The sequence below is a fragment of the Zosterops lateralis genome (genome assembly GCF_965231275.1).
Source record: "Zosterops lateralis genome assembly, chromosome: 2".
Lineage (NCBI taxonomy): Eukaryota > Metazoa > Chordata > Aves > Passeriformes > Zosteropidae > Zosterops > Zosterops lateralis.
This window is the reverse complement of record NC_139763.1, coordinates 15,309,101-15,329,071: the sequence shown is the minus strand read 5'-3', so window position 1 is coordinate 15,329,071 and position 19,971 is coordinate 15,309,101. Positions and strand designations below refer to the sequence as shown.

Sequence of the window (19,971 nt, the reverse complement as noted above, 5' to 3'; positions counted from 1 at the left end):
CCAATAATAAAAGTCCTAAATATAACAATAATTATAACCCGCTACATTGAGAACAATATTGATAATCAGGGATACTAATCCTTGAATTTCATAGAAATCTCGACACTGGTTGTTGCAGTGTTATCCTTCTTTTAAGATTTTAAATACTTTGCAAGACTAGTATGTGGTTGTGTAAAGATTTGGCTTTGCTATACAGATGGGCATAATGGAACCAAAAAGTACACAGAGAAATACGAATGATTACATTTATGAACAGCTAAACAGAATGCTGTGGATATTATTCTTGTAATTAACAAGTCTAGCTTGCCATAATAAGCACTGATTATAAGTAGTCTAACTGATTTTATTAAAACAAGCCCTATTGGACACAGCACCCAGTTTGGTCTTGTATCTCTTGAAGTCATGCTTATAATTAATTCTACATGTATATTTTTGGTTTCTCTTGTCTCCTTTAGTTTTCTTTTTTTCAGTAAAACTCTTTTAAACTTAGTCAATGGGAAGTTCTTTGTAAAGTAGAGCTTTTGATAAGCCAGGTGTGATCCACACAATCTTGATATTTCTGCAATTTTCCGATGAACAAAATTGCCATGTATTGCCAACGTGGTCATACAATTAATATATCCAAGTCTCATAAGAGTGCAATCCCAAAAGGAGAGTGAAGGATCTGCTATTTCTGTGCCTACAGAAATAAGTTGGATTCCTTGAGCAGGATTTAAATTTTAATTGCAGAACTCATAGTGACTTGAGACAGTACATCTTTCATCTCAGACTTCTGTTTCGATCCTTTGCTATCACAAATACACTCTTTCAGGTTCTTGCCCAGTGCATTGCCATCTCCTTATTTGTTTGCGGCTTTCCATTGACCAACCACAAGTCCTTTTCCTGGCTAGGACCTTAATAAGAGCAAGTCAAGAGGCTGCATTTGAATTATGTTGATGCTTCATTCACATCTCTCTTTTGAGTTCAAACTTAACACGCTTTTCTGGATGTAGTAGTATGTACCTAGTGGATATAAAGTGGGTTTTTTAATTGTGTTTGTCTTTCATTATCTAAAATAGTTTTTAGTTAGCAATACCTTTCAGCTAATGTTTTGACTGAACATTTGAAAATTCATAGTGAAAAATGCATCTAAACTAAACTGCACGTAGAAAACATATAATCTTATATTCTATGAATACATGTTATGCTTGAAGGAATAATTATTTGGATGTTCTTGATAATTTTTAATGTTCTCTTTAATGCTTTTGGAATTTTATTTTACTCTGCTATACTCGTAGAGAGGGGGAGAAGGGAGTGAGAGACAGAATAATTCTATAGAGTGAAGGACAGGTAGGTTTTGCAGTTAGAGGGCTTTCACCTCAAATGACAGATAAACTGCACAAAATGATTGTCCAGCTCTTTTGCAAATACTGCTGTAATCTAGGTATTTGGCAATTCTTTTTTACATTAATCCAATACTCATTCCCTAATCTGCCTGCAATTAATGTGTTGGGGTTTTTTTTTCCAGTTTAAAATGTTCCAGTTTCATAATGTTTTTTCAGTCTGTACTGAAAGCTGCTTCTGGTGGTTCATTGAACATTCCTCCTACAGTGCTCCTCTGGGATGGGGCATTATTTTTTGCAGCTATCCTGCTCACAGTAGGCATTTGCCATCCACAACACTTAAAACGTTCTGTTCTTTGCACCGTCCTCTGGCACTAATAACTGTGACATCTGTTTGTCACATATGAAACCCAGGAGGTGCAGAAGACCCTGGAGCAGTGAGCATCCCCTTCTGTAAGCATCCCTTCTGTGGGCAGAGAATTATCTTTGCCTCTCAGGTGGGGAAGGGGCTGGCATGGCTTGTCCCTGGTTTCTGTGGTGACATTAAGACTGAGAGGCATGGAGAGTTTCCAAATGCCCAACTCCCATGTGCAGATTGTGGGGGAAACTGGCCTTTCTTAGTCTTGCCTCTCGTGCTCTGTTCAGGGGAGGAAGTGTGGTTGGGGCTAATTGCCTGCTGTGGTTTGCCAGCAGTGTCTGTGCCCAGGAACAGCTCTCTTGGTGGAGGTGGAAGAGAGGGAGTAGTTTTCTGCTTGGTGCCTTATTCTTTGTCATAACTAAAGCTTATGTTTTTGTACAATTAAAGTGAATAGACTAATAGCCTATCGGCCCTGGATTAGTAAAGCCTAGGTGCAAATGTTTTAACTTATCAAGAACTCAGCTGAACTTTCAAGTTTGAAACCTGTGTAAACTGATGTGCAGTTTCAAAGGTGGTCAGTCCTTAAGAATATTCAGCTTAAATTTAATGCATATTTAATACTGAGCAGGGATAAAACAACTGCAGCTTTTGAGACGTCACTGCCATCATACTAGTTATGTAAAAATACAGCAAATAATAGCTTGCGATATGAAAAGGCATTGGCTAGTGCTGCATGTATGCACACCCAGTTGATATTAAATAGTAGCTTATTTTTCTTTTTCTGGCTTTGTATGTTCTGTGCTACAGTCCATTGCTTGAATTTGTGTTGGTTAAGGTATAAAAGCTGATGGAGTTCAGGTAATCCTTCTGTTCAGTTTGAAAGATAATTTGTTTGCCTTATATTTAAAGAAAAAAGAAAAGCCCTAGTTGTGGTGGTTTGGTTATTTTTAAATAAAACTGTGTGCCTTCCCATTTAAAATTATTCCATGTATTGTTTGTATGTTACTGCTTTTCAGTAAGTGCTGTGTTTACAGAACAAGGACTTGCTCAGGGAAGCTGTCAGTTTGTGTCCTCACTCTGATAACCAGGAGAGTAGAAAAATGTACTCCCTTGTCAAAGTTTCAGGTATGATAGTTAAACTTGTAATGTTCATTCTCTTTTCTTTAACCCAAACTGAAAAGGTGGCTGATAAGGACAGAAGGTCTTTTATTTCCACTGTAGTTTCCCAGCCTTGAAGAAAAAAATCTTTTACTGCCAATTTGGGGAAGAATATTTTACCTAGTTGCTTCTGGTTTTAGAACTGTGTCTAAGCAGGTGATTCGTAATTCAGATCTAGCCGTGGAAAAAGCCTATATTAATATTTTCTAGTCTCTTAGAGGTGGGAGAAAAGACTGTAGTGCAGTCTTTTGCAGAGGAGGAGCAGACTAAGATCAGAATGTCAGAACATATTTTACGGAGAGGCTTATTTGAGTTTCAATTACCAGAGATGTGCATAACGTCTTGCGGCACTGAATTACAGGGCAGTTTGTTGGTTAGCTTGTTTCAAAAGATGACCTGTTACACTCATCAAAATAAGACATTATTTCAGAATGATCATGGAGTTAGGAGACTCTGAGCATGGAAGATTTCTCTGGAGGGTTGTGCTGGATCTTGCAGTCTAGTCTTATTCCAGATAATCATATGAGTAAAAAAATGAAATTAAACCTTTCTTGATCAGTTTCTATGATGCTGTTGTAATAAAAGAAACGTAGAAATCTGTCTGATTTGCATCTGTGAACCATCAAAAATTGTTAATGATTTGATGAACTCTGAATAGGCCCATGCAAGGTAGAACTTGATGACAAAGTTGGAGGAAAAAAACCAGCTCCAGTATGTTCTACTTGCAAAAGAAACTTTTCTAGAGAAGTTTTTGGGGTTTTTTTAATGTTTAAAGTATAGAGTCTTCTGCACAGTTTCTTTTTGAGAAGCTTTTTTTACTTTCTTGCTGGTTTTTATGTATTTAATCCCACAGGTGAGGTAGAGCTTGCTTGAGACTTAATGTAAAGAGTTTTTCCATTTCTGTCAATACCCAGAATTGTCCATCTGTGTACATAACACCTCAGGTATACACCAGCTAACAAAGATGGGCAGTGTATTAACATCTTAAATGCTCTTGTAACCATGAATCAAATGGGCCAGGTAACGAGTGTATAATGGAATCTGGACAGTATTGCCAGACTCCATGGTTGATAAGCTCAGGTGGAAAGCATGTGGGGCAGGGGAGTCCTTCTTGAGTAGTTAACATCATTGGAGGTCAGTACTACTGCTGGAGCTCGACCAAGAATATTTCAAGGAAAATAGAAGTTATAGTTTCCTTTAAAGAGTAGGCTTAAAAGGAAGAGGACTCTCATCATACAGTTCAAGAGGATAAGTGTCAAACTTTCCCCTTCTTACTACTAAGACACCTGTGCCTTTACATATACCTGAAAAATCTTGCAGTTATTTCGAATGGGGAGTGGAGTTGTTGAATATAAAACTGTTACTTTTGTACTGACATCACAGAACTTGGTTTTGATACTCTGGGGTCTTACACATCCAGAACGTAATCATGAACATGGCTTTTGGACTCAGGCCACTTCTTGGAACATCCAGGACTGCTGGATACTCTGCAATCTTAATCTCACCCAGGAATGGCCAGGAACAGGGAATAGTGCATCAAACTGAGTTATTTGTTGGAATTGCTGTGGTATGGGGCTTGGGTGGCATCCTCTTAACATGACAGTGGAGAAGAAGCATAGCAATCCTTGGCAGCTAGAAAAACTGCTAACTACATTGGAGTTGGGTGGATTTTGGACTTGCAGGAAATTAGGAGAAGACAGTATTCTTAAGAAGTTGTTATTTCCATTTAGCTTCCTCTCCAGGCACCTGATGTTTTTTGGTACATCTTGTCCTGTCCCAAGTTAATGGCATCATCATCTGGGAATGCTTGTTCCCTGCAGCTCCCCTCCTGTTGATTTGAAGGCAACAATGGCTGTCTGGATGTATTGTGGCTTTGGAGGCAAAAGGTGTGGGAGAGGAATGCTGCTCTTTTTGTATTAATATTATTATCATCATTATTATCATCATCATCGTCTGTGCACAGTTTTGTTTACAAAAAGAAGAGCTGTTCTTTAATTTAGAAATAAAATGACAGAAATAAATTACTTTTAAAGGATGTTTAGGGAATAAGGAGACGTATTTGTGGCAAGCTGTTCTGAAAATGTCATCCAGTATATGATTAAATTATTTTGTTGTTTCCTGGCTGTAGTTTTTATGAAATTGGTGAGTCAAACAATTGTCAGACTTCTGTTCTCTTTAAAGTTTTTTCTCACCCTGTAGGAACTACATGCGTCCATCTAGATTACATCTGAATAACAAAAATACTTAGGTAGCAGGAGGAGGAAGACCATTGCCTTTATGTAGAATTATCTGTCAGTAACTGTTTATTAAGTGTCATGTCTTATTCTGGATTTGTGTTGCTAGTGCCTTAACTGGTATCTCATTTTTTGATACTTGATGACATTAATTCTTTTAATGTTATTCTCATTCAGCAGTCTATGTAACCAGTGTGGGTCTTAAGTTCAGGAAGAGCAGAAGTACACTGAGCCCCTCATGCAGATCATCAATGAAGATTTTAAAAAGGACTGGCATCAACACTGAACCCTAAGGAACATCATCCCAGTCATCCAGCCAGTTTTATGCCCAGCCAAGAGCACATCTATCCAAGCCATGGATAGCCAGTTTTTCCAGGAAAATGCTATGGGAAATAATGTCAAAGACTCTACTAACATCTTTGTAGACAGTATCACAGCTGTTCCCTCATTACTAAGTCACCCTGTCACAGAAGGAGCTCAGATTGGTCAAGCAGAACCTGCCTTTTCCAAATCCGTGCTGGCTGGGCCTGATGTCCCAGTTGTCCTGTATGTGCCATGTGATTGCACTCAAGAGCTGTTCATGACCTTTCCTGGCATGAGTTCAGACTGAAAGGTCTGTGATTGCCCAGATCTGCCTTGCAGCACTTCTTGGAGGTGGACATCACATTTACTGACTTGCAGTCAACTGGAACCTCTCCAGTTAGCCAGGACTGCTGGTATTTGGTGTAAAGTGGCTCAGTGAGCACTTCCACCAGCTCCCTTAGTACACTTGGGTGGATCCCATCTAGCCTCAGAGACTTTTGTGTGTCTATGTGATGTATTTGGTCACTGACCATTTCCCCATGGATTATGGAGGCTTCATCCTATTCCTCATCCCTGTCTTCTAGCTCAGGGGGCTGGGTCTCTGGAGAACAACTGGTCTTGTTATTCAAGGCTGAGGCAAAGCAGACACTAAGTGCTTTAGTCTTTTCTTCATTCTTTACCACTGTGTTTCCCCTCACATCCAGTAAAGGCGAAGATTGTGGCTCTCCTTTAATTGCTAATGTATTTATAGAAACACTTACTTTTTTCTTTTATGGGACTGGCCCAGTTAAGTTCTAGCTGAGCTTTGGTCTTTCTGATTTTCTCCCTGTATAACCTCATGACATCCCTGTAGTCCTCCTGAGTTTCCTGCCCCTTCTGCAAAAGGCCATAAATTCTCTTTTTTTCCTGAGTTCCAGTCAAAGCTCTCTGTTCAGCCCGGCTAGTCATCTTCCCTGATAGCTCAATTTTTACCCTGTCACAGAATCACAGAATATTCTGAGTTGGAAGGGGCCCACAAGGATCATTGAGTCCAGCTCTTAAGAGAATGGTCTGTACAGGGATCAACCCCCCAGCTTTGGTGTATGTTGGCACCGTGCTCTGACCAGCTGAGCTGATCTGAGCAGCTGCCTGCATAGGGGACCTCTCCAGCCCTTTTAAGATTTCTTTCCTGAAGAATCGCTTGAGCAACTATTTGATTAGAAAGGGCACTGAAGTGAAGGCAATAGCTTCAAGTGCTTGATTAACTTAGACCTTTAAGTGGCTTTGTTTTGGAGGCAGAAAGTCAGGCAGCAGGCTCTGGAAGGACATGGTTGAAGTCTGCTGGAACCAGGGACTTTCTCCTGTATCTGGAGCATTTCTTTTACAGCATGTTTGTGTGTGGTTAGTTTCAGTGTGTGAACTCTAGAGGTTAAAGCCCTATGAATATTGTGCTGGTGTAGCAGGTTCGGAGTTTGGGTGACTCTTGCCCAAAGGCTGAGCCAGGAACAACAAGCTGGCTTGGTACTGGGGCATCCCTGCCTGCAGCATCCACATGTTCTTCATGTGAGTTTCTTTGGAGGTGTAGCTACACCCTGAAAGGCACAAATGAGAACCAAAAAATGCAACAAAAACAGTTTCAGAGAAGCTTTATATTGTATACCAGGGTTCTTACAAGATAATTGTGGCTCAACAGTCAGATCGATGTTTTATTTTCCATGTATCTATCTTCAGATTTTTCAGACATTTTGATTAGCAAGTAAGAATGTTCTTGGTTTCTTCCAATCTAATGAGCAGGTGTCTTTTCACTATTAGGGATTGTTTGAAGACATTTTTCAGAAAGGTTGTATCTCTCAAGAATCAGCACAATTAATGCATTTGGAGCTTTGTCACATCCTGTTGCTTGGTAGCAGTCATGTTGACCCATTGTAAAGTATTCAGACAGAAATGTTAAATGGACCACCAAATACCGAAGAGTCTTACTTATCCTCTTGGTACATGAGTGCACATGCTGCAGACCTTCCCTGTACTGTCTGGCTCTCTTGGGCAAAGATTGATGGGCAAGAGATGGGTGATGGATTCTCTCATATTCTGCAGTGTTCTTTGCTCCAGGTGAAAATGTCTGGTCAGCTGCATGTTGTTGACTCATTATCAAACAGAAAAGGTAGAATATGGATCCCCCCAAAGCAGGACCTGTACAATTCTGCATTCAGCCACGTCCTGAGCAAATGTGCTGCATGTCTTTCTAGCATGTTTTTTTGGCATAATGGGCCTGTTTCTGCTCCCTGATTACTGTATTCTGAGAAGTGTAGCCAGGTCTTGAGTGGCATTTCATGCTCATTTGTGTGCTGTCACTCCGTACAGGTTCTTTTTGTGGTACATTGAGCTGGATCTACGGCTGCAGTTGAGGCCCTGTTTTTGCATTTGCAGTGCTACTGCCTTTCTTGTTCTCTAGACTTCTTTGCAGCTTTATTTTAGAGGCTGGCACAATTGGTGAACTTTCAGGTGACTCAGCAATATGTGAGTGACCTTGGAGTAAAGAGACGCTGTGGTGTGGCGCTGACACTTTGTGTTTGTTTGACTGCATGTTCCATTGTTCCCTTTTCTCCTCTCCCCTTCCAGATGTGATGGAGGCAACCCTGTTATTGCATAACATACTTTATATTAGGGGCTGCCAGACTGACATTCACAGTGCAGTAAACTGCAATTCAGGGCTTTGTTCAGGGCTCAGGGGCAGTTGGTATTGTCCACAGGTAAAAAAAGCCATGACTGCCTTAGCTCTTCAAATCTTAAGGTTTCTGGGTAACATAAAGTTTTTTTAATGATAAAATACTTCTCTTAAAGATAGGACAAGAATCCTTTGCTGGCTTAATTTTTGGCCAGTTTTACTTCCTACTAAGGTACAAAATGTTGCTAACTTTTGTCCTCCCTCATTCTGTCCTTTTGTTGCAGGTCTTGATGATTGCCTGCAGCAATATATAAAGAACTTTGAGAGAGAGAAGATTAGTGGTGACCAGCTATTACGAATTACTCATCAGGAACTGGAAGATCTTGGAGTCACACGAATTGGCCATCAGGAGCTTATCTTGGAAGCAGTAGACTTGCTCTGTGCACTGGTAAACTTCTTGAGGCAAATGGGGAGGGTTGAACAGTGTCTGCATATTCACACTTTCTGTATTAAAATTGTTAGTCCTAAAGACTTACCTAAGCAGCTCAAGAAACTCCTGATTTATAATGTATGAGCACTTTAGCATCTTAAACCAGGGGCAAGATACACAGGAAAAATCTATTGATAGAATGATGTTTGGTAAATAAACTGGTATAGAGCTTTAGGGCTTGCATGTCTGTCATAATAGAATAAAAGTTTATCTGAAATCACAAAGAAAATAGGCTATGTTTTGTTTGGAATGTAAAATAGTCATATATGTGAATGGAGTAATTGAGTGTTGGTTGCCTTTACAAACAAAATGTTTTGATATTAACCATGTAATTCTTCATGGGTCCTTTCATGCAAATTATGTTTTAGATGATTTTTTGAGCCTGATGAAACAGAGCTGCTTGTATTTCACAGTAGAAAGGGTTAAATACTGAAATAATTATCTTATGTATGAATAATATATACATTTTTGATGGAGCATACAGAAGGATTTTGGTAATGGTCTTTTCAGTCAAGCCATGTCGTGCAAAACTAGGATTATCTGCTCAGTGAGGGGTGTGGTGCTGACTTCACCCTCCTTATGAACTTCTAGTGTCTGTAAAGATTAGTGATAGACTGGGCACACTGCATTCTCCACTGTAGAAAGGATTGTGAATAGCTCTGTTAAGATGTACTTCAGTGCCTGAGGTGGTGTTTTGTGTACATACTGTTTTTCAAGCCTCAGAAGGAGCTTTTGAGAAAGCTGAATACTGGGAGAGGCAATCAAAGACTGTAGGCTGAAAGGCTCTTCAGAAGGGCCTGTCGGTTCTCCGTATGCAGCAGCTTTCCTGAATACCTTGTTGCATTTTTGGTGTATTGGGAAGTGTAATAGAAAAGAGAGAGTCCAAAAAAAAAAAAAACCAACCTGAAAACATTTTAAAAAAGGGGAGAAAGCTTTTTCATACAGGAAAACATTTGATTTTAAATACAGATTATCTTCGATAGAATACTGTTTCTAGTAACATTGCAATGTGAGTCAGTGCAATAAGTAACTCATCAATTTGTTTTTTAAATAAGGAAATTGCAATCTTAAACGCTACCGATATAGAAGGGGACATAAAAAGTGTTATTCACAAAGTACTTCTCTTATCAGGCAGTGCAAAAGAAAACAAGAAAATAAATACTTTAGTTAACTGAGAAGGATAAAGTCTAAGTTAGGGGAAACACCAATGACGGTTTTTCACAGTCACACAGAGAAACAGATTGTGGTTCTTTGAAAAATAAATTACTTCTATAGAAAAAAACCCTTGTTTATTAGCTGAAATTTCTTTGTTCCCCAGAATGTAATTACAGATATAATCTTCAGACAAACAAACACAACTTGTTTTTTTGGCTCCTTTATCATAGGCAAAAGCGTATGGAACTAAGTTGAATATAAAATAAGGAATTTCTAGCAAAAGCTAACACTGCATCTTAAATGCAAGCAGCAAGTCTCTGTTCCAGTTTCTTGTTGCACATATAATATTGTCTGCTTTTCTGAGTTTGTCTTAAAGAAAATTGCTAAAAGACATTGCTAAAACACAGTGGCATGAGTTCAGATTGCAGTTTCTAATTTAAGATGAGGTTTTTGCAGTCTCACAATTGGCTCCCAATGGCTCCTCGGGGATACAGAATGTTATTGTTATATTGATTTTAGTGGACTTAATTTGAATTTATTGTTCACCAATCAGATAAACCTCTTAGAAAATTTAATTCAGAGGCAATCCATTTGGCTGGACTGGTCCTATACTTACAGGCTTTTCTTTTTTTTATTGCATCCATGAGTGTCTATCCTGGGTAGGGCTTATGTTTTCTTCTGATTTGACTTTAATATTAGCTGTATTGTTTAGGAGAAAATTAAGCCTATGACTCTCCAATGTAGGATAGCTACTAATTCAGATAGTGGCTATGCAAGTTTAGTTTATTTTTAATTATCTGATTTTTTTTTCTTCTGTTTCACTGGAGTTTGGCAGAGGTTTCATGATAGAACTTAGCATGAGTTACAAATATATGATCCAAATGAGTTAACATCTCTTTGGATGCTGGAGATGATGGATGGCATGATGGGCTATGAATAGTAAAGTTAATTATGCCTTGCAAGATAAAACCTTGATCGATTTAAAAGTAATTATTAAAAAAAACAAAAGGATTGTTGCTTCTGCTTCTCCCCCCTTTCTCTCTGAGTTAGTGAGTGACCACCTGAACACTTTTTGGCATTGAGGACAACTGAGGAGACAGAACCCCTCCCACTGTTCATCTCTGTTCCCACTTTACAGGGGAGAGTTTTCCAGCGCAGAGTTGCTGTCACTTAGGAAAACTTCTGCAATGTTAATTGCTGATTTATTTTATTCCTGCCACCCCTTCCGAGTATTTTCTGGGAGTAAACTTCTGCTTGCATTTCCCTGGCAGCTGTGGATATGGCAAACAGCAAACCAGCTGCTTGTATTGCGTGGCTGTAGTTCACAGGGCTACCTTTCCTTACCGGGGAAGGTGGAGAGCCTGAACAAGGATATCTGGCTGGCATGGAGAGTGCAAGGGACCTGAGAGTGGGGCTGCTGAACTGTGCTGAACACACAAACTGCCCCAGTAATAGCTGGGAACCAGTTATGATTGATAGCACTATTTAAAGGGTGTTCTTTATGGGTTTTTTACAGAAGGTGGGTGGGTGGCTGGCTATGGTCTCTCACATTATTTGCCTCCTGTCAGCACTTGGAACAAATGGATCCTCCAGTGTTTGTGAGCTGATCAGGGGACAAATGGTGGCCTGTGCTGTCCATCTTTAGTAGAGTCTCTCTTGGCTGCCAGCCTGCTGTACTGTGGTCTTGACAGCAGAGCAAGCATTCAGGGGGCGAGATTCACAGGTTTTCTTTTCCTGTGGTGCTTCAGGGAAGGAGGAGTAAAGTTTTTGCCCAGCTGCCACTGCTGTTACAGGTCGTGCTTGCTGGTAATGGTGGAGGTGTACATCCTGTGTACCATCACAGGAGCTGAGCGTGCTCTGGGAGAGGGCAGGTTGTCTAACTAATGTAGTTTGTCTCTTCCCTCTCTCCTTCAGACTGTGAAGGTTCAATAGATTATTATGCCTTGGTGCAGCTTTGTGTTTTACAAAATCCATATGTCAGAGAGGGCATGATAAAATAAATGTTCTCTGTGCTTAGAAGAAATAAGTAGTGAGGTATTGTGATGGTATTTTGTTGCTGCTAAGAGTTTGTCGCATGTTTTTCACGGTGAGACACCTTGAGGGATAAATGCTGGCAGCATTACTTTATTTCCAGCAAAACCAATCTCCTGTTCTTGTCTTTCTGTTTAAATTGGGACATGCAATTGCACTGGTGGTGTCAACAGGTAGATTTTTACTTGATGTGGACGGACATTTTTATACATACTAACAGAATCACCCAAAACATTTGACAAAACTGTCTTTTTTGTCCAGCTCTAGATACAGGAGAAGCTACTGAGTTGACTGCCATGTTTCTCCACTATTACCAAGTAATAAAATATAAAATGTTCAGCAGTTCTAACAATTACCATTAGGCTCTTAGCCTCAATATGTTCCTTTTCAATATGTGCATGAGGGTGAAGCTAGTCTAACACTGCTTTTCATGTAATCGTTAAACAGACAACAGTGTAGCAGACTTCATCCACACACAAAATGTGAGGAGCCTTGTTTTTTTGGTGGTTGCCTGAAAAACTGGATGTGAATGAGCAATGGCAGTAGAAAGTAAATTGAGAAAAAAAAGGAGATGATGCTTACAGAAGGAGAAGTGCATAATAAAGAACAAATTACTCAGATGATGCCATCAGATCACTATTCCAGTCATCAGGTTTGGAGTGCATTAGGGGATCTTGTAGCTCCTGCTATATGTAACTGGCCTGAAGAAAGCAAAGGAATGACAATTCTTTTTCCATCATCTGTTTGTCAGGAGATGGAGTTTCATTTACCAAAATGGGGTGTGACCATTTTTCCCCAGAAAACACTACATGCTGACTGGAGAACACAAAGACTGAAGACTGCACAGCCAAACGTGGCTTCTTCCATCTTTAAGAAAATGATCTAGATTACCACAATGACTCGTTAAATCAGATGCCACATGGAGATTCCTGTTTTTTTTTTTCCTTCTCCTAAATATCATGTTTGTTTTGTTTGCATGAAGATTAAATTAGTTTAAGAATTTGCTAAAATTGATTTTGGAATCATATTTTAAACAGATATTTTAAAGTAGGAGATATGTTGTTATAAGAATATTCGAAATATTTGAAGATATTTATATCAGAATATTTGAAAAGCTTCACAAATAATTTTTGGATGCTTTGAAGCTTTTTATTAACAAAAAACTTATGAAGTCCCTGTGAATTTGAAAAATAATTCTTCAGGGAATCTTCAGTTGTGTAGAACAGAGTTTGGTTAAAAATATTTTACTTTATAGAGCCTACTAGTTTCAGTACTAGTTTCATGCTAGTTAGTTAAATCTGCTATGGCTGCATAGGAATTTATTGCACACAGTATTTGAATCTATAAAGCTAAAAGATTGCAGCAGATGAAATAGCAATATTATTTGGCAGAGAAAACATTGGTGTGCACTAACTATCATGAAATTACTTATCATTTACCACTAACTCAAAACATTTATATGCAAATGAATGTAAAAAATAGACCTACTTTACCCATGAATGATTTGATTCCTCTTAAGAATTATGCCTTTTATCTTAATTTCATCTTCCTGCCATTTCTTGCACAGAAATACTTTCCTTTGCACTTATCACTAGTCAGATCTTAAAACGCTTTTGTCAGTAGCAGTGAATATTAGACTTAATCATTATGGTGCTAAATGAGGGGGGCTTCATTTCAGAACGGAGATTTATATGTACTGAAGGTGGAATTTACTGTTAGTATTCTTAATGCCCATAGCAGAAAAATTACTTTCCTTTTCACTATGGCCCTTTGCAAGTTAAAATTCTGCTTATATATCATATATCAAATATCATATGCCTCTCTGTCCTCAGCCTGAGCTAACCTAAATGCAGTGCAGGAAATCCTGAAGTCCATCACCAGATCAATAAAGCTAAGGAGATAAAGAGTTTCTGATGGCTCATATAGATCACATTGAAAATGTGTTAGCAGATGTTTTACACAAAACTGCAGTAAACCTCATGGTGTGCTAAAGGCAGTAAATATATCTGTATGCAAAGGGTGAACATCCTTCTTCCCATCAGCCTCGAGAATCAGTTATAGATCCTAGAAACTTTTTTAATTGTGTGGGGGGGTTGATTTTTTCTTTTCTCTTTGGACTGCTTGGAAGTTTGGGCAAGTATGAAATACATAATACATACCCTGGTTCATAGAGTCATAGCATGGCTTGGGTCGGGAGGGACATTTATAAAGCTGTAAACCCGCAGTTAAAAGCGGATAAAAGACTGGATAAAAAGATCTGTTACAATATAAAATATTTTTAAAAGGTAGTGTGTTCGTAATAGTACTTATTTCCTTTTTGATAAACTGGTTTTAAACTGCGGATTAGCTGTTAAAGACTTTTGGAAATGCATGTAACTGGATATGGAACTCATAGTTCAAATTATGGAGAAATAAGAATATTTGGCATGCTAGGGACAAAATTAGGGACAAAGAAAGTAAAAAAAACCAAAAAGGTAATGAGCACTTGGTCTTTCAGAGTCTGTTGATTGAATAAGAAAAAGAAGAGTAATTTATATAATTGCTCTATTAGTGCTACAAAGCGTGACCAGGGCTTGGTTTTTTGATGTGTTGCTTGATTGTGGTGTAGAAAAAAAAGGACATTTTTCAAGAAAGGAGATAATGATGATGACTATGAATCTTTCCTGGGTTCTGCAAAGCTAGAAGTATCATGCACCTGAGTGTTTGTCTGACTATAAACATTTAGGACAAACGTTTACAATCTTTGAATCTGTTTGCCTTTTAATCAGCGTGTATTTAATAATTGCATTAAATGATAAGTGTCCTTTGAGCTATCTCGGTTTCTGTCCTTATCTACTTATTCTGTGTTTATAAACAGATGTGTTAGGATCATGTGTTGTGCACTTCTAAATTACCCCATATGTCAGTGCTATTTGAAGGAGAGATAACCTTAGTGTTGGCATTTCAAGATGCTGGAGGAAGGGCCGTTAGAAATGTATGTTGTAGGCAGATCTGATGAGGTATAAAGTTACATAAGGAACCTTCCATATGACAAGCTGTGATATCAGTTGCTAGCAGCTTTGGGCTGGGAAGCTATCTGCCTCATACTGTTTGTGGGATGTGTTCAGCCAAATGTTTTGGAGAATGGGATTCAGATCCATTTTGTTTATTTTTAAAATCATCTTCAGAGGCGAAGGGTGCAAATTTTCATGGTGAATTTTTGTCCACCTCAAATTTTCAGGTGTGGTTTTGAAATGGCTGCCATGTGCCATGTGATGCTGTTTTGATAATTCATTTAAAATCTTCCTCAGGCTTTTCAAGAAGTGAGGACCCTATGAATGTTACTGTTTCCAGGTTGCTTGTTTAAAAGCAAATAAATAATACATACAGAGAGGATACTCAAGAATTAAGTGTGGAACATGAAAGCACTCTGAAAGATAGTGAGGTGAATTAAACTTACCTGAGGTGATTTTAAGTCCATTTTTTAGCAGCCATATGCTATTCTTGCCTAAAATGCCAGTGTTCATCCTGTGAATAAGTGGAAAATGACTTTTTGTTGCATTAGAGAGTAAACTTATTATTTTATCCTTGTGATAGTTATCCTTATTACTGAGATATATCAGATGTAATTGAGAAGTTGCACTTCTTTACACATAATTTATTACTCAGTACAGCTATCTAGACTATAAAATTCGTCTTTTCAAAAGGTTGCCATTTTCTTTCTTCTTTAAAATACATTGTTTGTGTGTGTTACAAAAATATTTACCAAATACAGGTAAACCTTCACCTTCTTAGTTTATACAGTTGTGGTTACCTTCTGCAGAGGAGCAGCAGAAATTAATCGATGTAAGCACTGCTATCTGCTCCACTGTCTGGGGAAGATACTGCTTTTATTTTCTTCTTGCCCACAAGCACTGGTATTACAGTTGAATCTTCAGTTCCCATCTTGTGTCTCTTGAGTAGAAGTTAACATTGGTCTCTGCATGCCTTCTGCTCCACATGGTTTCCAGCAGTATGGTTTTCATGCCTTCTGTTCCACAAGGTTTTCAGCTTTCTGGGCTGAAGAGAAGACACAGTGATTTAGAAAGGTAGGCAGAGAGGCCATATGCTAATTTTCCTGTCTTGGGAGTGCTTTTAAGAGTTAAACAGTCTCACTGAACTTGATACAGCATTTGTGCTTGGAGACATAATGGTATTCATGATTGCATAAAAGTTGTGAGTGAGAAAGTTGTTCTAAGGGATTTCTGTATTTGTTAAAGGGGCCGTGTTTATGCCTGTGCTACACATTGTACTGTGTTTAGATGTGAACTTGGCTTATTTAGGTAGCTGAGATGGCCTTGTACTTGTAATGGGCAGTATAAAAATACCCTGAACCAAAATCCTGGTATCTTCTAGACAGTCTATGTAAGCCAGCAGAGATAGTTAGCAATGTATCAGTTAGGAGCACTTTACTTTTCAATCTGTGCTAACGGTGTCAGATGTACTTCCCTGCCAGCAAGAATCAAGTGAATTTAACACAGGAAAGAGATGAGGTCTAAATTGTTATTTTTTTAATTGAGGGAAGAAGGGAACATAACTACTGAATATTGCTCAAGCTAGTTAAAGAAAATTTTGCTTTACTTCCACATTTGATTTGTCAACTCTCTTCCTACCCTTGGGGTGCTGATGCAAGGATGGGCTGGCAGAGGGACCAGGCTGTCTCTTCTCACAAAAATACCAAGCAAATCTCATCAGTGGTAGTTAGAGCTGCTGCTTGTCAGCATGTGAAGAAGAGCTACAATTCCTCACTCACTCATGTGAAGCCACAGAAAAGTAATTAGCAGGTAAGATGTCTATTAATAGCTCCCACCACCTTTATTTCAAACACCTGCTGACAAGCTATTACTCTGTGTAGTTCAGCTTCATCAAGTTCCTGTTTTATGCTTGCCAGAAGAGACTCCATTAGAGCCATTTCTGTTAGGGCAGAGTATCTCTGAAGACTCTCTGTGGCCTCCCATTGAGGAAGTGGATGACTAGACTTGTGTCACTTCTCGTAATCTCTACAGGCATGCAGAGCTTTCTTTGTGGTTTTTTCAGTGCTGTGAATATATTCTGGCTAATGAAAGTGCAACTGGGGTGGTGCTGGCTAAATGCAGACTAGAGGAAAACAAAGAACTGTCTCCTTTGCCTGCAATTATCTTCTTATAGTGCTTGAAAATAAGCACAGGGCATTTCTAAGAAAACCCTATTGCTAATAGTATATTATTGAATATAAAGTATGATTAAACTTGGCAGTTTTTACTTAAGCAAGCTTTTTCCCAGTATTAGAACACATGGCTCTGGTCGCTTTTAATATGGGCCAGAAATATTAGTGATGAACAAATGAGGATTTTGTTAGCTTGGCTGCTGCTTTAGAATCCTTCTGCTTAAAGGCTTCAGTTAAGACAGCTGCCTCAAAATACATTTTTTTGCCTGAAATTTATCTCTGTATTTTCTATCTCTGGCTTTATCTGTATGATATTACAGGTGGAGGCTTTACCAAAGTCAGTGCCATCCTCTTGTAAGACTGAATTTACATGTGGTTTAGGCTCAGTGTTTTATGTTAAAGAACACACACATACACGTTTGATGAATATAGGCTTTGAATCTATTAATGCTCCCTCTTATTAATGCTCCCTCTTCCTTCCCTTATATCTGATGGTGAAAAAGGCATCTGAAAAAGAATGTATGTGGCTGTGGGTGGCCGTCACTTAGATATTAAGAGGAAGCCACTAAGGTTTTGTAGCTGATTTTCTAAAGAAGTCTATACATAAATGCAGCCTACTTTCCTGTTGTAGAAAAAAATTTGAGTATTGTTTTGCTTGGTTCGCAGTGTTCAATACTGCAAAATTTCCCTTCTTCTGGTGCTTTACTTTCTGGTGGTACTGGAGGTCTGTACACTGCCTGCCAGGGCTCCTGCTGGAGTGGGCATGGAATGCCTGCACAGGCTGGGAACCAGCACTTGCCTGTCGGAGCAGATGAGGTGCAGACAAGGTGACAAAGAGGAGATGGCAAAAGAGAGGGAGTTGAAATGATCTGGGGTTGTTGAGGACCACAAGGATCCAACCTCAGCCTCAGCGTGGTCTCCCCTGGCTGTGGGCCCTGGGTGGGGCATGGCTGGGGTGACAAGAAGGTGCCTGGGCTCCTATGGCACCTTCCCCACACACCCCCTGCCTCGCCCACCTTAGTTTTATATTTAGATAATCAGACTTGGCTCTTTAGTAGCAGCCTGCTGTATTAAGAAGTTCAGTGTTTCAGTGTATCAGAAAGAAGGCAGCCCCTGTGGCTGGCCTAGAGCCTGTGGTTGTACCCCCCACGTTTGGGGGTTTGAGTGCCGTATTGGGGCTTGCTTGCAGTGTGCTTTGCTTTGACTGGTCTTAAAGACATTTTTGGTGATTTATCATTCATCCAGAATATCTTTCATTTGTTTCTTCCCCCATTAATTTTGCCGAAATGAGTTAATGTGCAAGAAGCAGGATGAAGTAAGAATAAACCTGTTATCTTTTTCAAACTTACTCCTACTCACTCCTCAATCCCCATCGTGCTCCCTCAGCCAGACCAAGCAGAGAAAGCTGCAGAAAAAAACAGATATATTTTTATCTGATGTTTATCACTTTAGTTTGGACTGATTTAGTAAGTTATTAGTTATGAGCCATTTAGCTGCATAATAAAGTACATTTTACTTTTTAATCTCAATTAATTGTTTTAATCTTGTAATTTTTTATTTATAACCTAATGCTATCTGTTGTGTAATTGCTTTTGAATATTTACGTGGTGGAAAAAAGTCACTACCCAAACATACAGTTTGTCTAATTGGGACGGAATGTGGTGGCAGGGGACTGCATCTATGTAGTTGAGAAACATGCCTGCAAAGCCTTACTTGCCCAAGATAGGGATGTTCAAAGGAGTTCCAGTAATGGTTTATGAAGTGCAGCCTTAGTATATGGTCAGTGCCCCCTTAAGCTGAGTTCCTAAGTGCATTCTCTGCTGTGGAGGGATGGTTGCTGGTTGTGTGGCTTCCTCAAAAAGTGTGTTCAGTTTACAGGCACACACAGCTGGCTGGGAGGTGGCAGACGAGCCATGTGCTGTAGTCTCTCCTGTCATGAGCCTCCATTGGCATGGGAGTGGATGTTGTGGTAGGGCTAGGGGCTCACTCGGAGTGGCTTCAGTATAATGTTCCTGTGGTCCCTGTGTAGTATTAAAAAGAAGATTAAATTGATTTAGTAGATTCATTTGGATTGGGAGCATTACAACTGCTGTAAATAACCACTACCTCGCACCCTGTCCCCCCAATTCCTATAGAAGAAAGACTAAGGTAAATAAGCTTCAGCAGTCTTAAATTAGCTTTAATGGGTATATCTCTTCTCCCATCTCTCCTTGTAGACAGATCAGCATGGGAAGCAAACCAGGGGCATGGGAGGAGAGCTGGGGAGGTCACAGAGTGTCATTAGGAAGTAGATTTTTCTGTGTGCATCTGAGGGGCTTTGTGCATTCTACTTCATTGTTTGTAGTAGGAAATGGTCCATGTTCTGTAACGAGTAGCCAATTTCATTGTCAACTGAATAAGTTGTCAGCACCCCATGCTATCACCCTGTGATGTGGCTAAAGTGAGAACCTTCAAAATTCCATAATTCTCTTAGAGGAGTACTAAACTCAAGTTTGTGCAATTGCTTATTCCTTTGCAAAGGCAAATAAGTCATTTTTGTAATAACTCTATCCTTGTGTGTGTGAGGAAAACAAATCTTTTATAGAAATGACAAATCACTAATGGTACTATATTATATTTTAATTGAACATTAAATCAAGGCATTCTCAAGTGCTGTTTTGGTGACATTTGTTACCAATACTGTTTGTTAATATTGTTTAATACTGTTTATTACTATTTCTGCGTAGTTATTTCTGTCTCTACTGCACAGCTAAGGGACATAATTTAAGAGATTGACTCTTAAATGGAAACAAAGTTTAGAACTTGATTTTAAATGAGTGAAATAGAGGTTGAACAGGGAAGCACTGTGTTCTCTGGTCTGTGATTGTGGTGGTCCATTACTGCCAAAAAGAATAGAAGTATGCTAATTAACATTGATCTCTGAAGCCAACAAAACCAATTAGTGTCGCACCATGTTACACCATGTCCATACTTCTGCTGGTTGCAAGCCCTGGTGCCAGGTGTATCTTAGGAATTATTGTGAGTACAGACATGGGATGGGGTGCTGATCCCTAATCATCAGGTCTACAGAGAAAACCCTCTGATGAAGGCTGGGTTGGATGGGTCTGAGCAA

At 39.2% G+C, this 19,971-nt stretch overlaps 1 protein-coding gene across 1 annotated transcript in view; it reads left to right on the top strand.

Moving 5' to 3' along the window:
* Positions 1-5,427: 5,427 nt before the first annotated feature.
* CNKSR2 (connector enhancer of kinase suppressor of Ras 2) overlaps positions 5,428-19,971 on the top strand; it is a gene marked incomplete at both ends in the record, with an annotated part of 168,637 nt that continues 154,093 nt past the window's right edge. The window contains 3 exons of the mRNA XM_083854476.1: positions 5,428-5,618; positions 7,807-7,871; positions 8,304-8,467. Coding sequence (XP_083710602.1) covers positions 5,428-5,618; positions 7,807-7,871; positions 8,304-8,467 — 420 coding nt within the window. The remainder of the gene's footprint in view (positions 5,619-7,806; positions 7,872-8,303; positions 8,468-19,971) is intronic.